We start from the raw sequence: 17970 nt of genomic DNA on the forward strand, positions 1-17970 counted from the left end.
TTTAAAAAAAATTCAAACTTTTTATTTATTCATGAAATCAAAAGTTTAACAGAAGATTTTTGGGTTAAGCTTGACAGAAGATATTTGATAGAGGCATTTGCAAGTATGTCACAGATAGAAAAACGTTCCAAATTAGTATAACTAATTTTCTAATTTTTTCCAACTAATCATTCCGATTCAAGTTCAATCAATTTGAAACTTTCAATCAATTTGAAACTCTGATTCAAGTTTGATCCATGACGAACAAACTCATACGGGCCGTAAGAACAATATCCCATAGCATTTTGCCGTCAAAAGCAGAACCCCGTATTTCTTCTAGAGAATCTCCTAATTGTTCCAGAGCAACTAGAAGAAGATTTTTTAACAAGAAAGCATAATGTGTTTAGGTGGGTTGAAAATTTCAAGAAGGTTGCCGCTGAAAAAATATTGCAGCCAAATACATTGCAACTAAGTTTCTGGTATAGCAATTCAAGTTGCACATACAAGGGCTTCCCTAATACTAATACTGATGCTTTGTAGGATGAAATTGATGGAGAACTCCCGTCATTTCCCCATTATCATGCATAGGAAATAGTGCATAAAGGTTCGAGTCCTAGGCTCCTTGATTTTGCTTTGTTGAAGTTTGCTGATAGTCAAAAGGGCTGCAGTTGGCCGTTCCTTTGTATTCTGAACATGTTCTGAGAGCCAATGATGTAGTTGCATCAACTTTGATGTATAGCAAGCATTAAGCTCCTTCCGTCACCTCAACAAGCCTCCCACGGACCCATTTCTTAGCAACTAATTTGGGTGGTGATTCTTGTTTCGCAGGCTCGATTGCTGATTTTGCTGGTGTTTCTTCTTCCCCGGACTGAACTTGGGTCCCATTTTTTGCAGGACTTCTCTCTGATTCCTTGATTCCATGTGCTTCCCAAAAGCCAACTTGATTTGCTCGACTACCATTTGGTTCCAATCGGCTATAATGTTTTGCCGAATGGAATGGATGCAAACCGTGGCCATTGGAGTTCAGAGGCACAAGTCCTCCATCACCGTTTAGTATGTTCTGCATGCTGAAATTACTAAAATTGAAGTCATCATCTTTTCTTGGTGCAAGGGTTTCTGCTCCATTCAATTCTCCCCTCACTTGGTTTATGGACTTATAAGATGTGTCTGTTTGGTTCTCAATGTTGTCAACCAGTTCAGCTGAAGGCATGGGAAGGTAGCCATCATTCTCATCAGATATGACCTTCACTGTCTCTATGGATTCAATAGATTGAATTGCTTCAGCTAAGAGTTTTCTGGTTTCAATGAGAGAAGCTCGAGCAATAGGGCTCTTGGTTGCAGCAACTTCAAGGGCTTTCGCAGCTTTTTCAGCTTCAGCAATTAAAAGCCTGCAAAATGTCATAGTATTTGCAATCAGTTCTCCAGTAAAGTGGCAGGTTTACATGACACTTGGGTGAAGAAAATAGTGCAAGGGAATTTGGTGTAATGGCTATAGAAGGATGATATAATGGTGGCTGATCTATGCCATTCAGCTAAAAAAACGGAGCGAGCCAGGCTATTTCACATGAAGAAGAATTGACAAACTAATTCCTGAAAATGATTACTTGGTGGCTATGTGTAATAGTAATCAACCTCGCCACTGGGCAGGCTCACAATAGAGATTTTGAATTTTATATATACTTTCCCGTTCGTGTTTTTTAAAATGCACTCAGGTATCATCTTACCTTGCTCTTTCAATGGCTTCCGTTTTTTTGGTATCTGCCGCAGCCCTTTGTGCTCTGACTCTCTTTATCATCTCCAACTTCGAGCGAGCTAAGGGGTCCCTATACAAAGGTGCATTACTCCTCGGCTTCTTCAGTCCTGCTACCAGGCCATTAGTTTGAAGCCCAGAAGAAGAGCTAATACCACTTTCTTTCTTCTTTGCGGGGCTTTGTTTTGCAGATTGTGTAGCATCACTCCCCCTTCGCTTCGTCTTTTTTTTAATGCCAATAGCAGTGCCATGATATTTTTCCAGACCTGAGAAAACCCGATCACGGTATGCCTGGTCGGAGAAAAAAAACATTAATAATGAAACAAAACCCAACAATCAGGTTTAGGGTTTCCAAATCTAGTCAATTGTGAGAAAATAGGACCATGAGCCCTAGTCTCTTGTAAGACTACAAGCAACTATGCTGGTACCATAATATCAACGACTCTGGTCGCTAGTTTAAAAAACATTAATAAATGCGTAGTCACTCGTAAGAAAATCAAAATATCAGTTCGAATAGGACAGTAATAATGTGGTCACTTGATAACTAATCAGTTCATTGCAACTTTTTTCTCTTTCATTCCTATTTGGACAGAGAAGGGATAAAAATATTAGCGGAGAACATGTTGGAGCCAACTAGGGTTCTGTATTATTTCAAACCCTAGTCACCTGTCAGATAGAGGACAGTTTTTCGACAACTATATTTAAGGACATTATGCAGAAATCCGGACTGTTACTTCTGGAGTTGTTGTAATGCAAGCAGTGTAAATCATGGACATGGATGGATTCTACATATCCAATAACTGAGCTCTGGGATTTTTCATTATGAGATTCTAAATTCTCTCATTGCAGAAAAGTTAATAACACAAATCAATGGCAGCCAAAGATATGCTGAAATTACTTACAGGATCAGCCCATTTGGCAGCAATGGCAGCCGCAATTTTTCTTCTTTGTTCAAGGGGCTTTGGTGCTCTCTTACCACCTTTTGGCCTTGGCATATTCTTCCTTTCCACAATGCTCTCTAGCCACTCTTGCTCAAGCTTTTCCCTCAAGATCTTGTAAGAATCCCACTGCAGCTCTTCCTCGCCAGTAAAACCTCTCCTAGAAGCTTCAGCAATTAAGTTCTGCCAGTCATAGTGGCAAGTCTCCTGCACCAGCAACTTTTCACGACGCTTCTGGCATCCCATTCGCACTCCGAACCCAATTTTCGCCCTTGTCTCTTCACTGTATGGTCATTAGGAAGAGACAAATAGAAAGCTTTAAGAGGTATGACGGGAAAATGTCTAAAGATAAAAATCAAAGAACCAACCAAAATATCAAGGCATAACAAATGAAAAGGACTTCACTCAGATGAGTAGGGGGAGGTGGTAAGCTGTAACCAAAGAAAATACTTCTACCGAATATATCAAATATGTTGCACCCACCTTTGAGCATGTCCGAGGTTTATCAACTTCATCTTGACCTGCATAGCCAAATTTTGTAATGAGAAGAAATAATCTAATGCAATTTGGAACATAAACGTACACATGAAAAGAACCACTTCACATCAACAAATCCATAATCTGCTGGCTACACAATGGATGAGAGAATACTTAATCACGTGTTTGGCTCCAATTTTGGTAGGAATGACAACAAAGAGGAGTGGGGCAAGTTTTTCAAATCCCATTCCCATGATCCTCTCCAGTATGTGAGGAACCAGCCCCATCAACAACTCTTTATTAGAGGGTGGGGTAAGCTGCCCCCATTATGCTCCATTGTACACATAAAAAAAATGTAAGATGTATTGACTAAGCTACTAGATACTAATATATATCGTACACAAAAGAGGATTGGATAAGAAATGAAATTACTCGATCAAGAGCAAGGGTGGCACCAATAGAAGATAAAATGTGAGAAAAGCATTTAAGATGGTTTGGCCATGTACCAGAGATGGTAGTGTGGTGATGAGAAGAATTGAGAAAATTGAAGAAATAGTAAAACCATAAGAGGGAGAAGAAAAAGACATAAGAAGAAAAAGACATAGACTGGAGTAAAGAAAGGAAGTGTGCTTATATGATTAGTGTGGAGAATAAATCTATATAGGAATGAACTACGAACGAGGGTCACCCTTATTCCTCCTCCAGTCCTCCTCAGCCCCACACCCTCCTCTCATTGCAATGCCTAACTATTATATTTACGGAAAGTGGGGAAAGAGGACAAATGTAGAAGTTAGACTACAAAGTTAAGAACCCTGTAGATAGTTTGAGATTCATTTCAGAGCTAGAATGACATCCGCATAACCCCTAAACAAACACAGAAAAATCAAAGAAAAAAAAGTTCAATTTGAAGTCATATTGAAAGGGAATTTAAAAAATTGTACCACACCAAATTTCAAGTTATTGATAGCATCCCAACAAGCCTTATGAGTAGTAGCTGATCTATTTAAAGAATCAGGCTTCAATTAAAGACAGCATCAATCAAATGATAAAATTAGGTTTATACTTCTCAAATTGGAATTCATTGTAAAGAAACAACGACAAATTATTCTTACATTACTTCACCTTAGGGTCCTGCATTGCAAGCTTTGTTCTCTCTCTTATCAGCTGAAGGGTTTCTGCACAAGAATCAAGCATTTGAATTAACATTCTCAAGCAAACACAAGAGAGAAGTAACAAATGCAGAAACAGGTCAATTACCGGGACTGTGCTTCTTCCCTTTATTCCAAGGTGTGTTCCCTTTATTCGCTTTGGATATCCTCATCCGTCTCATCCTTTCTCGCTCATCTGTTTCCGCCGAATCCTCCCCGGACGACTCCGTGTCCATTGTTGCGGGACTTGAATCGCCCTCGTGTCCATCTTCCTTGCGAACCAAAGACCTGAGTTCGAGTGTAGCTACTGCCTTGATAGAAATTCTTCTGCGCCTCGCACCTTCATTGAAGTCTACCTTTCTAGGAAAGTGGAAAGATTTCCATGAACATGGCAGTCTCTTCTCATCTCCCGCATGAATAAGTGTTTGAGTCCCGAGGAGGCCCAGATGTTTCTGTAAAGCAGGCTGAATATCTGCCCAATCGAAGAAACATAGAAGCAACATCAAAGCTAGGCATTTCCACAAACATGTACCATTATTTAAACAGATGAAAAATGGAAATCAGTACCTAGTAAAGGCATGGACGGGAGCTCATTCAGCCAAAACTCCACTACCAACCTAACTCGGTCGAAAGACTAGTTAGATTTCTTTCTTTCCTTCCGAGTCACCGGATACAGAGCACCGAACACATGCAGAGAGAGTTGCAGATAGGTAGAGAGAGCTGGATAACGAATTTCCAATAGCGATTCCACATGAGGCGTGTTGATTCTCTATACCCTCAAATTTCAATCTTCTTCTGATGGGCCCACCACGCTTCCGTAAACTTTATCCATTTGGGCTTCGGCCTGTCAAGCTACAAACCTAAACGAGCCCAAATAGGAACCCAATCCGCTTATGTTGGCCCAAAGTAATGCAAGTACCGAGTGACTTTCTGATAGGAAAGTAGGAGTGGGCCCTTGGGCCAGTCAAGCTACAAACTAAAAGAGCCCAAATAAGAACCCAATCCATTTACGTTGGGCCAAGATAATGCAACTAGGGTTTCTGATAGGGAAGTATGAGACTAGATTATAATTATATTACATGGTTTGTTAGGTTAAGTGGGCCTAATGAAATGGATAGTTCAACAAAATGGAAGTGATAATGTCCTTGCGACCTTTAAAATTGAAAAGCACTATTCATCTGCTTTAGCCTATCAATTATATAATTTATACAATAATTTGCAAGGCTAGGATGCTCTCTATAAGGCCTTTCTAGGGAGCCTAATAAGAATACAAAGGCCCATATATAGGGAGAGGAATAGGATACGTCAAGGTTTTTAAAACCGGACCGGTCATCAAACCGGAAAAGTCTTCAATTTACGGTTTAAAGGTTCAATCGGGGTTCGAACCGGTTTTAACGTAATGAATTATTTATATATATATTTATATTATATGCATATAATATATAACAAAACTTCGTAAAAATACAATATATTCAAATAAAGTATCATTTTAAACAAAGAAAGTCTTATAACCTAGTAGTTAAAGCCTTTTTTTAATGAACAAAAGGTCATGAGTTCATACCAACAACAATGACTCCGTTAGTTTGATTAGGCATATGTGTATCCAGTGTTCCGTTATGATGAGAAGCAAATTACTCAATGATATTTGAAAAAAAAATAGTGTATGGTGATTTACCAATCACGGATGTGTAGCATGGATTATGGCTTTAATGGTGGAATACATCATTCACAACCAAATCATTTTGTCTCTACATGTGTTATTATTGTCCTCTACATTATTTTATTTCATTTTTTCCATTTGTGAGTTACCCAACTTGACCCATATGAGTCAAGTGAGTCATAGTGGAATATAATATTATTACATGCTGTTGAAAATCACAACCAAATGCATTGATGATTGAAGATATAGTTCGTTCTGAGCACAATCTCGTAGTATGATTGAAGATATAGTTTGTTCTTAAGCTTGAAAAACAGAATTTCAATAGAAGAGAAGCTGAATTCATTAACAAATAGTAATTAAAAAAATTAGAGAACCACGAATAGGTCAAGATAATATTTATGTGTGTGGTATCTCATAAAGATTTAAAGTTTGAGTCTCTCTTATCCCATTCCCCTGTATTAAAAAAAATTTACTAATAGAGTGTTCATAACAGATGACATATTAACACGTGTTATAATCAATTCTTAACAAATGTCATCCCGTTATCAATACCTTAGTAAGTTAGCGGCTTTTCCGGATGAATGATCGGGGAATCAGCGATTTAGTTTTGTCTTGAGATTTGAGCTTAGAATTAAGAACTAGACAGAGTCATGTGGAATGATGAATGCTAATAAGTTATCCCCAATCATTATTTGCGATTGCAATATTGGTTTCATTAGCATTTAAATTTATCATTTCGCCACTAAAAAAGATTAAAGCAGAGAGAGGAAAATCACGAGGTGTTGAACAAACTGTCCTAATTACGAAAATTTAGTCATAATGATATTCAAATTTGGTTATAATGATATTCAAAGTAAGAAAAAAACAGTAGATTTGGACATTTTGGACCCTTGGCATGCCGTCGTCTTCTTCTACTTCTTCCCTCTCATCGCAACTCAACTCAAGTCCTCACGAGCTTACTTCTTTGAACTTTCCTATCCCACGAAGACTTTGTCACATTGGCAAAGAACAAGTACAAATTCTCCTTTTCTCCTCCTCTTTATTGATCCACTCATCTAAAAGCCTTTTTGATTCTTCAACTTTGGTCTGTGCTGCTTCCTAAGAATCCCTATTCTTTGAACGTTCTTTTATGTAAAATTGGTTATTGGGTTTTCTCTCATTTTCGTTTAAATTGCCTGAGAACGAAAATCCGCAACTGGGTATCTCTATTTCTTGTAAAGTCTCAGCCTTTTTGGAGATTTATAGTAGATTGTGTTGTAGCAGCCATGGACGATTCATCTCCGAGACGTGCCTTCGGTAACTCTGCGACCATTAGAATAACTGGCACAATCATGATAGTGGCGATAATTGTCTTATTTGTAGTGTTTGTTTTTGTGCTTTTCCTACATCTCTACGCCAAGTGGTTTTTGTGGCGCAGAGAAGAACCGCCAGCCCCTCCTACTAATCGGCGGAGCCGCCGACGTCGCTTTGTCTTTGCTCCTGGCCAAGACCCAGCTCTTGCCGCACGTAAAGGCCTAGACCCGGCCATTCTAGGGTCCATCCCGGTGTTGAAGTTTGATTCCAGTGATTTCAAAGATGGATTGGAATGTGCAGTTTGCCTGTCTGAACTTGAACAAGGAGAGGAAGTAAGGCTACTCCCTAAATGCAATCATGGGTTCCATGTTGATTGCATTGATATGTGGTTCCAGTCCCACTCCACTTGCCCTCTTTGTAGAAACACAGTGGCACTTGAATGCTCAGACTCTGTCAATCATGGTTCTGCAGAAGATATTCAGACACCACAGGAGGATTTGGCATCTGGGGTTTCCACAGAATCTCCTAATTTTCCAACAAACGTGTTGTTTTGGGGTAATGATACTCAGGTTAGCAATGGCGGTGCTAGCTTGGAAGGGACATCTTCTCAGTCACAACATTCTTCATCTTCTTCATCATTGGCAGTTAGTGGTAGTCGGCAAGATCGAATGCTTGTGATCGATATTCCTGCACAAATGAGTGAGAACTTGCAGCCCTTATCCCCATCAAGGTTTGGGGAAGAATCTAAGTCTCCCATGACGACACGGCTGAGGTCATTGAAGAGGCTTTTGAGCAGGGAGAAAAAGTCTGCTCCCAGCAGCTCTAGTGGTTCTGTTGATGTCTAAAGAATTAGGACCAAACATTTTTCGAATGTGGATACAGATGCTCGAAAATATTACAATATGCTACGGTGGCCTATGCTCGCAGAAACTTTCTTGAAGGTATGTTTAAAGAGTTGGCAGTTCTGTTTTAAGAGTTCTGCTTGGATCATTTATTATATTTCTTTGGGAGTGAGTCAGGCATTTCAAGCCATTGGGTCTGTGCTGTATTTGTACAAAGATGGTCTATCTGCAGACTTTAAACACAACTATTTGAGAAAACTAGATTGTATGAGGAGATGTTAAGGTTTCTCTGTTTTGAGAAGGTGAATCAATCCCTGAAGTTCCTGTTGAACTTAAATTGTATAGCTGCTGTTCCAACTACTGAAAAAAATTCATGTTATTTGTTGTGAAAATGCTTAAACTTTTTAGACTCGAATTTATGAAATGGCTTACTTTTGTGATGGTAAAAATAGTATCACTTTACCCATCTCTTGTTCAATTGAAATGTTCAGTTCCTGATATCCTTGAAGAACCGGATTGTTTAATTGAAATTTCCGAGAATGATAGAAAATGCCACACCTTCACTAATTTTCTGGAGCTAAAGAAATACATTAAGGTGGTATATAAGCAGAAATCAATGACCTCGCCAAGTGTATGGATGTAGCATCCCTGATAAATTGAACTTCAAGGGCAGATAGTTGATCGCTTAACTGCATAGAAGCCTAGAATAGGATTGTTCAAAACAAACTCAGTAAAGTAGAATCCGATCTCCTTCATAACATGTAGAGTACATTCAATACACTTATAGGAAAGATTCGCAAGACAAAGGCTCATGGGATAAACTGCTCCTTCCTCGGACAATCTTTTTCTTCCAAGAAAGAAAACAAAATTGTTAAGGTTTTCAAATCTCTATTGAAATTTATTCTGGCATCAATACGTGCATGCTGCATTCTAGTAGACATGAGCTTTTGCATAGATCTATGGAATGTTGTCACTGAAATGATATGAACATATGTATAAGACATTTATTCTAGTTTCCCTATGGCATTTGCTCTGTTCAATAATTCTTTGTCTCTGTAAGGTAAAGTTGATGAAATTAATACCTTAAAGCATTTTAGCTTCCATAACAGCAGACATGGTAATGGAATGGGGCCAGCAACAGACAAGTACTATTCTTCTTTTCACTTTTTCCTTGATTTTTCTTCTCTTTTTTTCCCACTTTATTCATGGCATAAAAGATATAATCCTACCCTGCAAAATACTTAGCTAGTAATTATGTTCTGAGCGAGGAAAAATGCCGTGACTGGGGGCGTAAAATCCTCAGGTCATCCTGATACGATCCTGTTTGTTCAGTTTTAGGTATCAGGCGATTTCGGAATGATCACTGCAAGTTTTTTGTTCTCTAATTGATTAATGTCCTATTTGCTGTGGAAGATGAGGAACCCCTGCCATGGCCATTGACATTGATAGACTATTGCAGACCAAGTTAATATATGAACTGCCCACCTTGGTTTGCTTTGCTATTTTTTCAGACTTCCACCCTTTGAACAGAAAGTCTCATGATTTGTCTTGCTTGTTTTCTGCACTGCCAGTCTTCCATCCCTAGCTTTCTGGAATTTACTAGTCTCCAGGTCTTTTCAAAATGCAAATCATAGTATTTGACCATCTCTCATTTTTAGCCATGAGAACTTTTTGTTTAAAAATGCAATAGTTGACCCTTCTCTTGATCACTATCTTAGCTTTCTTGACAAAAAACATCACTAACAAGGGACCGGAAGGAAAGAGTTGCTACTTTTCTGTGCTTTTGCACTCTTTTTAATGAGCATGTTAAAACTGTCTAAGGATGATTTGACTTGTGCATTTGGAGAAGTTTAGGCTACGAACCAAACTGGAATAGCCCAGCTGGTTATCTGTTTCAGCCAAAGGCATATGTCCGTGGGATTTTTGTGATTCGAACCCTAGTGGAATCTATCCGGGTTGTGTGGGTGGTCTAAGTTTAGGCTCACTATCCAAAATAGGCAAGCTCGGTGGTATCGTTCTCGGTTTCCAAAAAAAGTTTAGGCTACGAGGGACCAATTTAAGTTGATACCCTACAATTTGTTGATCATCAAACATGGCTCTCGTGTAAAAAATGAACTTTTTTGGTCATATTCTTGACTTAATCAACATAGTCTTGTCATTGAAAATTAAGAAGCCCCATCTGATGATCTCAATCATCAACAGAACTAGGTTACCAAGTAAACAGGGCCATAGGCTACTGAAGCATGAGAATTGCTGCGCTGATGGAGGCACATATAGGGTATCTCATTCTCCCCTCTCTTTGTGGGATTGAAGAGACTGTTGACTGGTCCAGAATTTTGACGGCAGTGCCTTCTGTTAAATCCTCTGGCATTCCCATTTATAGGACCAGAAACATTACCACTTCGCGCATTTGGAACTTGAGAACCATTTGAAGGTTCCGCGCCAGGCTTGCTTTTCTTCTCAACTTTCCACCATTTGAATAAAGAACTACTCCATGATTTCTTGTTCTTCTTCTCCTCTCCTAACCTTCCCTTTCCAGCCTTTTCTGGGTTTGAGAGTGGAGCCTGAGGATTTACTTCTCTCGCGTGCTCTCTAGCTTCTTCCAAGAACTGATCAAAGCCATAAACAGATAACTCTCTCAGTTGGTATCATGATCTTGTTCTCCATTGATCAAGATCAACAAACTTTCCAATAACAAAAAAGTACTAAGGAAGAAAAAAACTGCATAAACCAAAACACATTGAATAGAGTGTTTACCAGAGAAAAATCCAGGTGAGGGTCAAACTCATTGCCTCCATAATAATTTGTTTCACAGTTTGGGTAGATAGGTGATCTCTTCATCTTCCCTGAGAATTTAAGAAACCAAAGCATGAACTAAAAGCGGGTTCCGAAGAATCAAAAGATCATCAGAGAATGAATCACAAAATGAGGGATGGAAATAGATTGAGGCATAGGCAATGGTTGATGCTTAAATACAAGATGATTCAAGTGAAGTTCATGAACTGGGGATTTCTGTTCAAAGTGAAAGAGGCAGAGAGGTGGTTGGAATGGCATTGTTGGGTTTTAGTGGCATAAACTGAAGAATACACAGAGAAGTGAATTCATTTCCCAATGGTCTATTCATCAAAATATGGAAAGACAGACAAACTAGGAATCATGATAAGGTGAAGTAAAAGAAATCAACATTGATTGTGGGTTACCTTATTCTATAATCAACCAATCAACTCCAAACCTTGGTTCTCAGTTAGCTTTCAACATGATTATCTATCAGCAAGCCTTGTGCAATACAAGATCAAATGGCAGACAGATTCATATAGTGGTAGAAGATTTATCTCTAAAATAAAGACAAAAGATTACCCACCACAGTTGTTAACAGCAAGTAATTATTATATCAGGGGAAAAATGAAAAGGGAATACTCCATTCTTTCAGGAGATTGAGGAATGAATGTCTGCACTATATGCGGCGCGTTTTGCGGAGACAGAGATTTCTTTTTTAAGGTTTTGGAGGAAAAGTCCTGCATATATGATTATACTTGTATGATTGCGATATAGAACCCACCAACCACATGCATGTGTAAGTGTAGTGTAACACAATTGCTTCAGTCATTATTGGAATTCGGTGTCATCTTAAACGGTTGGTAGCAACGCATTATGAAAGCACAGATCTTTTCAGTTCTTATGTATTTTGATCGAGTTTACGAGTTATGAAAACACATATTTTCTGTTCTTACGTATTTTTTTGATGATTGAGTTTCCATTCTTACGTGTTTTAATCGAGTTTACGAGCCTAACGATATTTTTTTTATGAAACAAAAATCAAATTCATCTCAAGAAAGACAAAAAAAAATTTTAAAAAAAATATATCACAAACCCGATCAAAACACATTCACGAAAAAAAAAATTAAAATGTCATGACCGTTTTAAGCTACTAAATTTACAGTACGCCCCAACCACGCTGAGATTGAGTTTTTTTTACTACAGCAAACTTGATTAAGTCAGAAGAATCTCAAAATTCATAAAACAAGGACAACATCACAAGTCAAAATAAATTCAACGTCAAAATCATCTAAAATTTGAACATGGACTCCAAATTATAGACGATGACTTCAAAGTTCAAACATCAAAATGAGATCCAACTTAAACTCAACAACCCTTCACATTATCCCCTTTACATAGTTTTCACAAGATACATGACAAACCTAAGGGCCATTTAAGTGAAGCCCCTCCAAACTAGAAAAAGCTTGCATACCCGCTAGCCCTAAAATTTCCGCCACATCGCCAACATATCAGAGTTGAAGCAGAGGAAGTGAAATTACAACGCCAAATATGGAAACCAGTAACAACATCATCCAGGTTGGGAAAGTCTGCTTCCTTTTTCTTGGCATGTCCTTCGGTGTACCAACATTTCTCACGCCTTCTACCAATGAATTACCCGGCTTTTCAAGCGCAGAAGTAGAATTGTTTGTTTGTGGCAGCTCCCGTGACCTCTGCTCTGAAGCAAGATCCTGGTTATACTTCTCCACGTACTCGGGGAACATTCTCCTAAATGTCGCACTGATTCAAAGAAACAATCAGATCTCACAACTTTTTACACTACCACCAAAAGTTGAGTCACAAAGATTTCACGTAGCAAAACGTAAACAGAATGGATTATGCAAGCAGGTAGAAGAGGAATAGATATGGAAAATTAAGTAGGAAGAGCCAATGCTGATAAACAAATCACAAGTAATTTTTGCATCATAAAAAAAATTAAGGAGCCATCCAAGCAAAGCTGGTTATATGATTGGGAAAATGTCAAAAAAGAAACCAGCCATGTAGAGGCAAATATCAGTGTTAAAATAATAAAATATACAATCTGGGAACACAACATCCGCACACGAAGAGAAATTCCTTCTTAATTACAGCCCCACTTTTCAAAGCCCACTAAAAAAAGCAATACATCACATGACCTTGAAAGAAAAATTAAAGAAGGTGCATGTACCATCACATACAGAAAGAAAATCAATCAACTTGGACAGGAAACTCCGATTACCAGAAGGGAAAAAAAAAATGAAGCCTGTGAGTTGGTTCAGTTTACTTACTTCTTACAATTGAAAGCAAGTGAAGCCTTAGCTAGGCGCTGCTTCTCATCAACAGTAGAGCTCACACTGCCAGTGGTAGGACTGTCGTCCATCTGCAGGACAAAGAAGCAATTCGTTGTAATAAGTTTGGAAACAAAATGAACTCCACTAACACTAAACTACAATTCAAGGATGTCCCCACATTCAAGCTATGTGGTTTGTAAGCAATATTTGGTACATTTTTAGGCAGAAGTCCAATAGGTAATGTGATTTTCATTAATCGAACTCACTCCCAAAAGAAAAATAAAGAGAAAAAGACTCCAATAACAGTTCTGTAATTGGATTCTCGTTCCACTGTAGTTCTTACAAATCAGCGCAGAACAGTATCGACATTCTTTCCAAAATAATATAACTTATTCAACCAATCTATGTCCTAAGGTCAGCCAAATTACATGGACGTGAGATGTATGTACTTAATAATTAATTTTCAAACTAAGCCAACCACAACATTGTTATGGCTAAGGGCCTTGATGATGATGGACTTTCACAACATAAACCCCTCAATGAAATCTGTCATCAATACAACTCCTGCAAGTAACAGCTTCAGGCATGCATTGTACTTTAGAAAAAAAATCATTTCAAAAGAAGTGAAAATAAAAAAATTTCAAGATATGACTATTACAAAATTTGGTATTACTATGGACTATGATGCGACTATGTAAGCATTTAACTTGACTAGTACATGAAGTACCTTGCAACAAATAAAAACAAAATGATCCCAAAGCATAAAAAAGAATTTAATCAACTAAAAGAAAGTATAGGGGTAAAAAAAAAAATTCACACTGACCATGAAAGAAAGAAGGCCATTAAGTATGCTGCATTTTTTCCAAGAAAATGTAAGTTAGAACAAACAGAGAACAAGTTATAAAATCTACAAATTCTTATTAAAATAACAATATGCAACTATTGTCCTATGTCTGAGATAACAATGTGCAACAACTATATATCTATCTTTCACCTTGAGACAGACCACATTGGATTCCAACTCTCTGGATGAACTGCAAGCAACAGAATTAACACAATCAAGTATATTCCTAGGTAAGTGAAAATTGAATCTCTTTTAACAACAGGAAGTGAAACTTACAGTCGCTCATAGACAGACAGATTTTCTTTTGTGTCATGAACCTTCCATTGGGAGTGGTCATGCTACAATGAAGAGAAATATCATCAGCAGACCAGGCTTTACAAACAAATACACACACACACCTGAATCATCATCTTGGAAAGAAAAGTAACCTGAACAAATTACCTAATTCCAGGAGGTTTATATGGATATTCAGGCGGAAACTTGATCTTTCCGTAGTAATATCCACCTTATCAAAATGTGTAGAAGAAAATTTAGTACAATATACAGGATAAGTAATCCCATACTCCTAAAGCAAGACAGATAATCAAAGATACACTACAGGACTATATATGTTCAAGTTGATAAACAAACCTGCGAATGGTGTCCCCTCACTTCCCTCCAGCACATAATCTGAATACACCAATATGTCAAAAACACCAAAAGAAGAACAAGAAAATTGGAGGCTAGATCAATTATCTGAAAGACTGGCAAAAGGATGCAGTATGCCGCTACGACCAAATGCCCAAGAGGCAGAAGTAAGTTTGCCAACTAATGTTGAACCAAAGGAGTTTCACGTTAATACACATCAAAATCTATGCCAACGATTATCATGATATTATACCGTTATCTCCAAACATATCCACATTGGCATCCTAGTGCACACATTATGCATCTTCACAGAAGAAGTTAATAGAATTCACCATTGCAGTCAAGGGAAAAGATGATTTGTTAAGCATGAAGAGATGGTACGAGGCCTAAGGATTCTTTAAAAATGATTTAAACATAACTGAAATGAATCTAAAAGGAACTGTATATTTAAGGATACAAGCAAAGAAACAAAAACAGAAAAAGAAACTTACGCCACTCAAGAATATCTTTTGAGTTAGGACGAGCAACGACATGAGAAACCGGTTCCTACAAGTTCATATGGGGGAAAAAAATGTCGCATTAGGTAGAACAGGGGAACAAATGCAACATAAGTTGCATATGGCTAAGGAAAAAAAAGACTCGTCTAATATATCCATCAGTATTTTTGGATTCCAAACCCAATATATCCATGAATCAACCTGAGGATGCACACCAAAACTGCATAACAATATAAGGTTCTCACACATTGACGGACAAGCTTTATAACATCACACTGCCAAGAAATCAACTTAACAATTTCCCAATTATCAATAGAACCTTGAATTAGACATACAATACGGCCCACATTATGACAGCATACTGAAATACAAGATCAATAAATAATGCAGTTTTAACATAGCTTAAGTATTTAAATAGCCTGAAGATGTAAAAATCTACTCAAGCCAACTGCCATGCAAGAAAGAAACAAGAAATGGAAAAAACATAGTTCACACACGCATATAATCCTCTGGAGGATCAAAGTGAGTACATACTTTACAGAGTGCTTTATATTCCTTATTAAGACGCTGGATGCAAGCTTTGTCTGCCATGTCACAACTCGAACTGGCTGCTATACACAGAGAAGAAGGCACCTTTACCCTTGCTGTTCCTCTATCTGCTTGACCTCAAATCCACAAATTTTTCTAGCACTGCTAATGCAAAAGGCAACAAATTAAGAAAAGTACCAACACACACACACAGAATGTATTCAGATAGTTAAAACAATACTTGATTATGTACAGAAAACCGTAAATGTAACAAAAACCCAATAATTGCATGAAAGCATAAGCCCACCTATCACATTACAGCTATGTTGACCAAGTATACCTACTAGACACGGGAAACAATATTAATACACGTTTCTTTCTTCTCCATATCTGCCCTGACAAATACGTCCGAAGAAAAGAAAAAAAAGCGTTGATCAGTCAGAGTCAATGTATAACGTGCCGCTACCCCCAACAAACGGCCATCAATGGCTCAATTTCGATTCTTATACAACTTCCAGTGACTCCAGGAAGGGGAAAAAAATTCTAGCTTTAATTTCACGTCTTCGGGCACAAATTCTATCAAATTAACCAGAATTAAAGGAGAGAAAACCCAAATCACCAATTCAAAAAATTAATCCAGATGTTAATTTAATGGAATCAGAATCCATCACGAACAACAACAAATCCTCAAGTAATTGAAATTGAAGAACAGATATTACCACTAGATCGATCTCAGAATAAAAAACAAGTAACTCCAAATTCGCATATCAAACGCAAAGCCAATCGAAAAACAACAGTAAGATACTTATAAAATTTTACCTTTTTTTTGAGATTAATGGATTGGCCGTCGTCGCTGGCGATGAGTTTCGGAGAGAGAGAGAGAGAGAGACAGGGAGAGATACGGGTCTCTGTTTCCAAATTCACGCGTTTGAGACCGACTCTTGATCAAAACGGCTCGTTTTGTTATATACATCAAAAAAACCGGAGCTTTTTGATTCGTACTCCTTTATTTAAAGGACATTTGAGTAATTACGCAGTCATTGGTTCTCTACAGTTTGTTTAACCTCACACAAGCAAAACTACATTCAACCGTCAGGGCTGGCATGGATTGATATTTTGGATGGGTAAATAAGAAGGGTTAAGGCTTGAGCGGCCCTAAGGTGGAACGACATGGGTTGCCGCTCAAGACTTTATATTTTTTAAAAAAATATTAGTATTTTGGTAGTCTAGATTCATTTAAGTTTCATTTAGAGAGAATTAGTTGAATAATTGACCCATCTCATACTCAAAAGAGACACTACACACTCTTTCTCTCCTCTCATCTCCTCCTTTCATTTTTAATTCAAATCGAGCCTCAAAGTTTAACAGAGCAAGCACACTTTCGGTGTTAGCAGAGGCTCAAAGTCTAGCAGAGCAAGCACACTTTCGGTGTTACTTTTGAACCAGCACACCTAATATGCAAAACTAACAAATATGCACAACTATCAATAGAAGTGAATTGCTGGTTTTCCAACAGCTTTTCACCAAACATGCTGCAGAGCTTGTATTTAGGGATCCAACAACAGTCTTTGGAACACACTGACCTATAATAAGCTCTCCAATTTTATATTAATATCACCTTACTCATCACATGACCCCCCCCCCCCCTTGAAGTTTTATCACCATTTCACCAAATCCCAAGGTCAGAGTTGTTAAAACACATTACAGTCAAAGTTAAGCACATGATCCCACTGACTTCAGATCCCAATTTAGATTTTACTAATTTGAATGTGACACAAGGTAGTAAAATACTAAAATCAAGCCTCTGTAACTACCCTCGCTAGCTAGCTCCTTACTTGATCAGCAGCTTCAAATACATTTTTGCTAACAAGACAAGAAGACAGAGCCTTCATGAAGGCCTCCTGGACATCATTTGCTGCTCTAGCTCTTCTTCTTCTTTCACTACTTCTATCTAGCTCGCCTGGCAAAGCTCAAGCGGCTGGTCGTCTGCTGGTTCAAGGGTTTTCTTCAGCATCAGCCATGGATTCATCTGCAACAGCTCTATGGGATTTACAAGCACAGAAAAGGAAACCATATAAAAAAGTCGAAGCAAGTTTTCCAATGATACCTCCAAGCAATTCAAATCCAATACAGAACAAGTAAATTCTGCTAAAACAGTTTCCCAGGGTTTGCAGCATTCCATAGTTGATTTACATACCCTGTTTATTGTGCCAGGTTGCACCCTCGATTGCAAGGCTGAAGGAAATACAAGATACAAATGATGCTGCAACATGTGTCATTCCTCATTCATTTATTACTATGCT

At 38.0% G+C, this 17970-nt stretch overlaps 4 protein-coding genes across 6 annotated transcripts; 1 reads left to right on the forward strand and 3 right to left on the reverse strand.

The window, feature by feature from the left end:
* Positions 1 to 356: 356 nt before the first annotated feature.
* Positions 357 to 5044, reverse strand: LOC119984817. Its single transcript, XM_038828936.1, has 7 exons — positions 4860 to 5044; positions 4402 to 4764; positions 4267 to 4319; positions 3151 to 3188; positions 2632 to 2950; positions 1704 to 2020; positions 357 to 1367 (listed from the first exon to the last, which is right to left on the reverse strand). The coding sequence occupies exons 1-7, from the start codon at positions 4870 to 4872 to the stop codon at positions 725 to 727; spliced, it is 1746 nt and encodes a 581-aa protein (XP_038684864.1). The 5' UTR covers positions 4873 to 5044; the 3' UTR covers positions 357 to 724.
* A 1769-nt stretch (positions 5045 to 6813) lies between these two features.
* LOC119983605 (RING-H2 finger protein ATL3-like) lies at positions 6814 to 8506 on the forward strand. The gene has a single exon (XM_038827287.1). It carries the CDS (start codon positions 7218 to 7220, stop codon positions 8088 to 8090), a length of 873 nt encoding a protein of 290 aa, XP_038683215.1. The 5' UTR covers positions 6814 to 7217; the 3' UTR covers positions 8091 to 8506.
* Positions 8507 to 10219: 1713 nt separating this feature from the next.
* Positions 10220 to 11482, reverse strand: LOC119984687. Its single transcript, XM_038828762.1, has 3 exons — positions 11288 to 11482; positions 10845 to 10933; positions 10220 to 10696 (listed from the first exon to the last, which is right to left on the reverse strand). Exons 2-3 carry the CDS (start codon positions 10926 to 10928, stop codon positions 10292 to 10294), a joined length of 489 nt encoding a protein of 162 aa, XP_038684690.1. The 5' UTR covers positions 10929 to 10933; positions 11288 to 11482; the 3' UTR covers positions 10220 to 10291.
* A 595-nt stretch (positions 11483 to 12077) lies between these two features.
* On the reverse strand, positions 12078 to 16630 carry LOC119983674 (probable ubiquitin-conjugating enzyme E2 33). Of its 3 annotated transcripts, XM_038827370.1 has the most exons (11): positions 16487 to 16604; positions 15975 to 16057; positions 15674 to 15829; positions 15134 to 15188; positions 14646 to 14684; positions 14457 to 14520; positions 14292 to 14353; positions 14166 to 14205; positions 13995 to 14022; positions 13169 to 13260; positions 12078 to 12641 (listed from the first exon to the last, which is right to left on the reverse strand). In XM_038827370.1, exons 3-11 carry the CDS (start codon positions 15728 to 15730, stop codon positions 12374 to 12376), a joined length of 705 nt encoding a protein of 234 aa, XP_038683298.1. In that variant the 5' UTR covers positions 15731 to 15829; positions 15975 to 16057; positions 16487 to 16604; the 3' UTR covers positions 12078 to 12373. The 3 variants fall into 3 exon arrangements, with proteins under 3 accessions (XP_038683298.1, XP_038683297.1, XP_038683299.1); XM_038827369.1 differs by lacking the exon at positions 15975 to 16057 and having other exon boundaries at positions 16487 to 16630; XM_038827371.1 differs by lacking the exon at positions 16487 to 16604 and having other exon boundaries at positions 15975 to 16058.
* Between the last annotated feature and the right edge of the window lie 1340 nt (positions 16631 to 17970).

Source organism: Tripterygium wilfordii, chromosome 18, assembly GCF_013401445.1.
Source record: "Tripterygium wilfordii isolate XIE 37 chromosome 18, ASM1340144v1, whole genome shotgun sequence".
Lineage (NCBI taxonomy): Eukaryota > Viridiplantae > Streptophyta > Magnoliopsida > Celastrales > Celastraceae > Tripterygium > Tripterygium wilfordii.